This window comes from Aethalodelphis obliquidens, unplaced genomic scaffold (assembly GCF_003676395.1).
Source record: "Aethalodelphis obliquidens isolate GAN/ISIS:26980383/991018 unplaced genomic scaffold, ASM367639v1 scaffold16, whole genome shotgun sequence".
In the NCBI taxonomy this organism is placed as follows: Eukaryota; Metazoa; Chordata; class Mammalia; order Artiodactyla; family Delphinidae; genus Aethalodelphis; species Aethalodelphis obliquidens.
In genome coordinates this window covers 32,961,245-32,969,105 of record NW_020837960.1, presented here as the reverse complement: position 1 = coordinate 32,969,105, position 7,861 = coordinate 32,961,245, and the positions used below count along the sequence as shown (strand labels likewise).

At 42.9% G+C, this 7,861-nt stretch overlaps 1 protein-coding gene across 2 annotated transcripts in view; it reads right to left on the bottom strand.

The window, feature by feature from the left end:
* The window catches only part of MICU2 (mitochondrial calcium uptake 2), a 91,599-nt gene that overhangs the window by 3,572 nt on the left and 80,166 nt on the right, over positions 1–7,861 (bottom strand). For both annotated transcript variants that reach the window (XM_027116708.1, XM_027116709.1), the window contains 2 exons: positions 5,758–5,855; positions 1,110–1,281 (listed from right to left, as the gene is read on the bottom strand). In XM_027116708.1, coding sequence (XP_026972509.1) covers positions 1,110–1,281; positions 5,758–5,855 — 270 coding nt within the window. The remainder of the gene's footprint in view (positions 1–1,109; positions 1,282–5,757; positions 5,856–7,861) is intronic.

Genomic DNA, 7,861 nt, shown 5'->3' with positions numbered 1-7,861 from the left:
TGGGTCCCCCAGCAACTGCGTGGGCAGGGTCTCCCACCAGCCCACAAGGGATGTGCAGCATGACTGAGAAGGAAGCTCTCCCGTGTCAGCCTTGGGCTTCCAGGGCTAACGTGAAAGTGCAGCAAACCTAAGCTGTTCAGACTGTACAACATTACATTTACAGACTGATTTAAGGGACAACTGCTATGTTTATAATAGTAAGACATTCTAGTCAATACCAGGGGGTGTCTCTACAGTTAGATAAGTTTTCTTTTCTATCCATCAAGGCTTTAAAGTTTTTTCTATATATTTCTTGTTAAATTTATTTCTAATTGTTATATATCTCTATTGCAATTATAAATGAGATCTTCATTATATCTTATTATCTTTTTCCTCATTACAGAGATAGATTTAAAAAAATTATATAAAAACACATGCCCACTAAGAGGTAAAATGAGGTCTGGGTTTAAAAAAAAAAAAATTATTCATTTATTTATTTTTGGCTGTGTTGGGTCTTCCTCGCTGCACGCGGGCTTTCGCTAGTTGTGGTGAGTGGGGGCTACTCTTCATTGCAGTGCGCGGGCTTCTCACTGCGGTGGCTTCTCTTGTTGCGGAGTGCAGACTCTAGGCACGCGGGCTTCAGTAGCTGTGGCACGCGGGCTCAGTAGTTGTAGCTCGCGGGCTCTAGAGCGCAGGCTCGGTAGTTGTGGTGCACAGGCTTAGTTACTCCGCGGCATGTGGGATCTTCCCAGACCAGGGCTCAAACCCATGTGCCCTGCACTGGCAGGCAGATTCTTAACCACTGTGCCACCAGGGAAGTCCTGAGGTCTGGGTTTTAATTTGGGGTAGTGGGGCACATAATGAGGGAACTTAAAAAACAAAAAAACCCCCAAAAAACCACCTGCCCATTTGAAAAAAAAGTTTTTTGGAACAATAAAGTAAAAAATCACTCAAAATCTTACCACTGTCCATTAACCATTATTAACAATCATCATTTCATGCATCACACAATTATATAATAGGCAGTAGGTTCGTCTTCATTAATTTGGAAGTTACTTTATTGAATTATATAAACACGTCTAACTTACTGTTTCATTTTCATCATGAGCGTAATAAAAAGGCACACCAACCTCTCCTGCGGACAGCTTCTCTCTCACATTTTTCCAATAAACGTCTTTATTTTCAGTGTTGGTGAATAAAAGGAGCCATTCTGCGAAGTCTTCTTTTCTCATGAAACTCAGACCTTTAGAGAACTGAAGGAACTCCATTTCTTGGACCTCCGTCTGCAAGTTTTCCATAAATCTAAATGTTAAAATATGAGATGGATGTCAGTAACTCATGGCTTCGCCTTAGTGCTATAAATGGACTGCAGGCACCTTAAGCAGCACCTCTATGAGTTTCAATATGTTGCAGATCCCCTTACGTACCTTCCACGTGTTAAAAGATCTGTACTACATGTCATGTCACAATTTAACAGAAATATACATGGGGAGCAAAATATATTCTCGTTCAATGGGAGAAGAACTGCCACTGTTAAAAATTTACTTGCTGTAGAGCCTGCATTTATTCCGCAGACCTTAAAAGTATGACGGGGAAGTTTGATTTCAGGCTTCTACCTATGTGATAGGTAAGAGTCGGTTTCCTACAACATTTTCTGAATGTACTGGATACATGAATTTATTTATCAATGCCGTGTGTCTTTGGGTCAAAGCAGAATTTTATCTAAAATTTGAAGCATTTCAAGTTTGGGCTGATCAACTAACTCTTTTAGTGATACGCTTTGTCCTCCGTTTTACTGAGTTTTACTGTACTGGGTGCTGTGATGGCATCAACTGATTCTTACAAGGACTGTTAACAGGGTGTTTTACTTGCAAATGAGTGTACAGTGACAAGGGAGGTAGAAGATATGGTATAAAAACACTACTAACTGTCCCTTTCCTTTTTCTTTTTCTTTGGGCTCTACCTGAGGCTGAAATATTATAAACTTAATTGTTGTTAAACTATCCACTGTCTGGTTTAAGCTCTTTCATCTTAACTAATTATACTACTTCTGAAGAACATTAAATATGCTTAATGATAAAATCTTGTCTCAAATTATACGTCTTGTCAAGACATGAAAGTCTGGGACACGATACTGGCCATAAATATCTGAATTGAAGAATTTACAGTATAAAAGACCACCAAATGCATCCTGAACAAATTAAATAGTTTATAAATTAGTGTCTTAATTGGAAACAACGGGAGAAGTCTGTTTTGCTTATCTGGGTTTTTTAGGCCACAGTGTCTTGTAGAGTATTTACTACTAATTTGCAAGTTTACCAATCAAGGCCATTCTTCCCGAGAGCCGATCGCGGAATATATTTACCAGCACGGCACTGCTTACAGACATCTCTGAATTTATAAAAGCTCTTCATGAATTTAGAACATCCTCAACTAATCACTGGTATTTCAGAATAAAAAAAAAATCCCAGTCCTAGAAAGCACATCTGCATCAATATCTTCCTAATTTTTCCTGATGAGAAAACTTGAGACAAATTTTCTTCCCTTTCCAACCACTTCCCTATCTTCAGTCACAAAGTTATTTTAAGTTTTAACTATTTATTGGAATAAAAAATGAGGTCAAACATACCACACAGGAAATAAACACAGGGGTTATTTCTGGTCACTAGTTTTAGGGCTAACCGTTGAGTTTAGAGGAAGAGAAAAAGAAATGCAGAAGACAAGTCCCCAGTAAAGTAAGACGACAGGGAGGAAGAGACAGGAAAAACAAACAAGACAAACAGGCACTGGCACAGAGCGGGTAAACACCATCGCCAGCTGCCTGCGGAGTCTGAGCTTCAGTATTTTTTCCCCTGAACTATATATATGCTGATAAAGAACTGAATTTTCACAATTAAATTACCTGTTGATTTCATAACAATGAATAGACACCAAAATTCCAGGAGATAGAACTTAAATTATACTTTAGCTTTTACTGAAATGGCTAAGTGGTATTTCAGCTGGAGAATCTGACTAGTTGTAGAAGTAAAAAAAAAAAAACCCAAACAAGCCACCAATTTATCCACATGTTCCCTCAGTCACTGGTAAGTTTCTCTTGACACCTGATGGCATCTACTAAGACCGTCTGTCCCTCTGGTCACCTGGGGGGACTACTTCCTTGAAAGCCCACCCAGTGCCCCCAACCACCTAGCAAGCAACTGCAGGACCACCTCTTTCAGAAACTCTGTGACTGCTCGAAACTTAAGACAAACCTGTGTCTGAATTTCACCTCTCCAATTTCTAGTTACATGATCTATTATAATAGTTATACCTGCATCACATGTAAGCTTGTGAACAGCCTCACTGAGTGGGTCTCATCATCACCATCTCACTGGTGAAGGAACAGACCCGACACTCAGGTCCAATCGCTTGTCAAATCAAATCACACTTAGCAAACTGTCAAGTTCCGCAATGGAACCCAGGTTGTCTAAATCATAAATATGTGTTTTTTTTCAAAGTATAATATTGTTTCTCTAAATGAGAAAACTAGTATCTCTAGGTAAATACCATAATTAGCTACCACAACACTAACTCTGTGTCACCTTCCCTGCCTTTCCTTGAGACTTATAAGCTGTACTTTATAAAACAATATCCTTTATCAGACAAGCTGTAAAGAGGATGCTAAGACAAAGGTCAGAAGAGAAAAGCAAACATCTTTTTATAAGGAAGGATTATACGTCATACTCCCATAAAAACAAAACTATAAGCTCCACATAACACATACTGAAAGAACATCTTGTGCAATTTCAATGAGTAATTTGGCCACTATAATGGTGACCGGTTAAAAATTATATATATAATTTTATATTATATTATATATACATAATATAATATAATATATGGAAGCTATTTTCTGTTACTTTACGACTTACGCAAAATGTTAAAGACATGTTATGATTACCGAATTCTAGCCCAGTGCACCTGTAACGTTAATTTCAGGGGTGGCCTCCTCCATCTAAGAGCCAAGTTCCTGAAAAACTGCATTTTTTGTTAATTGGATTCTTTGTTAATTGGATCTTTTTTTAAATTGCGTAATGGTATTACAAATTTCACAGGGCCCATTAATTACAGAAACTTTAAGAAAAAGTTTAAAGTAAGAATTCTAAATGAAATTATTCCCTTTAAGGAAAATTAAAGTTAGAAGCAACTTTAAACAATCACTAAGCCCTACAATTTTACCTCCTAAATGTGTCTTGAAAACTCCCAGTCCAAAGTCTTTATCGCCACCCCACTGGTTCAGGGCTCCTGTCATTCCTCATCTGCAGTAGCCCAGCGGGCTCGTGTCGCATCGGATCCCCCTTGTCGTCGCACACCATCTTGCCAGAGTGACGCCCATCTGACCAGGCACCAAGCGCGGGACGCCTGCCGTAAGGGAGTTACTCCCTTACGGCGTAACTCAAGCTGGACCTTCTGGTGCGTGAGCCCTCGCACGGGAAGCATACGCGTCCCGGGCCTCCGCCCTCGCCCCTGCCCACCCCCCATGCTTGTTTATTACTCTACCATGCCGCCCTCTCTGATTCCTGGACAAGCCATGTGTTCTCCCGCGTGTCCTTCCTCGTGCTGTTCTCCGTCCCTCCCTCCCCGACCATTTCTCCCTGGCTAATTCCTGCTCACCTGTCAAGATCGGCGTAGGGCTATTTCCCCCAGAAAGCTTCCTGATCACCCACTCCAGAAGTGATCTTCTGCGCTGCCCCAAACCCTATCCACCTGTGATAGCACTGACCGAATGCGTTTAAATGTTCTCTGCACGTTTACTAGATGGTTCCCAGGAGGGACCAGCCCTGCGTCTGAGGCACAGCCCGGCACATAGCAGCACGTGGAATACACTCCGTCAGTCTTTAGTTAGCTGCACTGAGTTGACAAGAGGCGTCTCCTTCCTCCCAAATCGGTGCTTTTCCACCATTCTGAGCTGCTTCCTGGTATTTGTTCTAAGACTCTGGTTAGTGGGGAGGCCCGCGAGCACAGGGTCTGGTTCCGCATGGAGTTGTGCTTGCCGGGGAGGAGGTGAACAGGACACGGCACTGCGGTGCTTACGATGCCACAGACTGCAGATGAAGACGTGAGTGCAGCGACGTCCGCAAGCTGGACTGGACCACAGACACGCCCACCACGTACCAACGCATCAAGAGGCCTGTGCTGTCCACAGCTGCTTTCACGCTGTGACGGCTGAGCTGCGCAGCCAGGACAGAGACCGTACTCACTGCCTGGCCCTTTACAAAGAAGGGCTGCCGACCCCTGGGCTGGGGGCGGGGACGGCGGGAGCAGAGCTGGGCTGTCCCAGCTGTGCCGTCTCAGCAGAGCCGGCCCCAGCTCCTGCCAACCATCAGCAGACGGCAACAGCAGGGGCCCGTCCAGTCTAGAAGGCCCGATTCTGGCCCCCGCTGGAGAAGCACCCAGCTGACCCAAAGACTCATGGCAATAACGAATGGTCACTGTTTTAAGTTGGGCTGGTTTGTTGTGAATTAAGAACTAACTGATACGAGGGGCATCTCTCTCTTCTAGCTGCAAACAGTAAGTTACTAATTATTGCAGTCTGTAAAATGAATACTACTTTTCATAGTAGGTTAGAGGTATTTTTGAGCATAGTAACTTTAGTTTACATTTCACAGGTTTTGCTCTCAGAGATACTGTATCTGGTTTTATGGCCGGCAGTTCTGGGACATAAATAAATGTATTCAGTTGTTTCTTTACCTCTTACCTATAAAATTTCCCTAAATGAATATAAATATTTGCATTTACCTTCGAAATTCTTTATAGTGAAGTTTTCTTTCTCCTCTTTTTCCAAAGAAACGTATCTGAAGGGTTGTGTTAATTTCAGGTTCTTTCACTGTTGGTTCCTGTAAAAAAATGATACAATAATTTCAAGTAATTATATAACCAAGAACAAAAAATGGATCCTGTAGCCTGGAATTCTTAGGACAATACCCACAAAAGATTCTTGTAACAACAACAAGAGGGCGAGAACAGATGTCACCATTCTGTCTGTTACTCTGCATGACACTCTTCTATATCATGGCTCAAGCAGGAGGAAAACAACAGGGCTAAAACGCTCAAAGGACCCAAGGTGGACTTCAGCAGTGAACGACATTTTGGATCAGGCCGAAAAGAGAGCTTAGAATAGTGAGATGAGTTATTTTCAAATGTGACCCTTAGGCATTTTCTAGTAAAGCAGGACTGAGAGAATTAAAGCAGGGAAGTCTTGGACCTTTTGCTGAATGCTAGAAATAAAGCACTAGCTTTTCCTAGTTATAAAGTTACCGGCTGAGGATTCCATTCAAGGCTACGAGAGAAGCAGATTCATAGACTCTTCCTCCTTCAAATCTCCAATAAAATAAACAAAAATAATAACAAAACAGAGCTGCTAAAAAGATTATCAGCAGCAACTAAACAACAAATGGGGGTACAAACTTAAACCAAATAATCTGAAAAAGAGCATCTGCAGAAAGAAATTCAGGCACTGGATGGTCCAGCCTGCTCCCCAATCCTGCCCCCACTTCCCAGATACAGCAGCAGGTGGGGTGACTGTCACATGGTGAGAACTCATGAAAGCCTGGGTGTAGTGGGCGAGAAGGTGGCTGGTACCCGCGAGGCTCCGAGACAGCGTGTGGGCTCAGGCAGAGGGCGGGCCGGCTTCCGGACTTAGAACCTTCTGGGCACTGTTCAACTGAAGGATGATCGGGAGCCCAGAGAGGGGAATGCGCCTTGGAGGGCGGAGTGGGCTGTGGTCTAGGGCCTTTACGGCAGCACAGGAAAGTGAGCACAGTTTAGTCCTCCAGCAAGGGCTGCAGGGCAGGGCATCAAAACGTGACCACCTGCAGCTCAGAACCAGAGCTGGCCTGGGGAAGGCAGCGACAGACTTGAAAAGAGCCTGAGGTGGGACGGGGGCCCAGCCTCCCAGCCCGTGAGCAGGGCTGCATCTGCAAGCGGACACCCTGCTCAGTCGCTGCTCGACACCGGCCGTGCGGACATGGGGACAGCTCCCGGGAGGCCAGGCAGAGACGAGCGCAGCCTCAGGTTCTGGAGGGGACAGACTGCAGAGACTCAGCGCAGGCAAGTCACCCACACATCCAGCAACCAGCCGGCCACGGCCCTGGGGCTGCAGGGGGCTCGCCCACACCTCATCGCCCCTGCCAAGGGGTCGGCTCATGGGGAGGAAGCGGTGGTCCCAGTGGGGCTGACTGACACAGAGCCTTCCACAGTACTGACTCTTAAACACTTGACTTTGTGTCTAATAATTTTATAAAATAGCCACTATAAATACAAATGTGGATTTTAACTGGACTTCCACACAAGTGTGGGCAGAAAGTCATGCCTGGAGTTTTTTCTTAATTCCCATATAAATGCTCAGGAGATATACTAAAACACAAAACCGTATGTATTCTCGTTAAGGTTAGAATATGATCAGGATGTCTACCAAGAACACTATTACTAAACATTTTTGGGGGTAATTTTGTCCAATACATAAAGGAATAAACTAAGTTTAATTATTTAGAAATAATTTTATACTTAGAACAACCAGGAAAATCAACAGAAAAAATAAGAAAATTCAGTAAAGATAGACTGGTACAGAAACATTAAAAATTAAATGAATTTCCTGCTTAACAGCAATAATTTTTCCTTTGAGGGTAAAGAGTCTATTTATAATAGTAAAAAAGTTAAGTAATGAAATATCCCTAGGGATGCCCTTAAGAAACAAATTTCAGATGAATGAAAAAATTATATGTAAGAAAATAAAACCATAAGTAAATCAGAGGATCATATAGGTTAGTATTTAACAACTGACTTTGATGTGGGGAAGGCATTTTAAAGAATGAAAGTAACTGAATAAATAAAAAGACAGCTA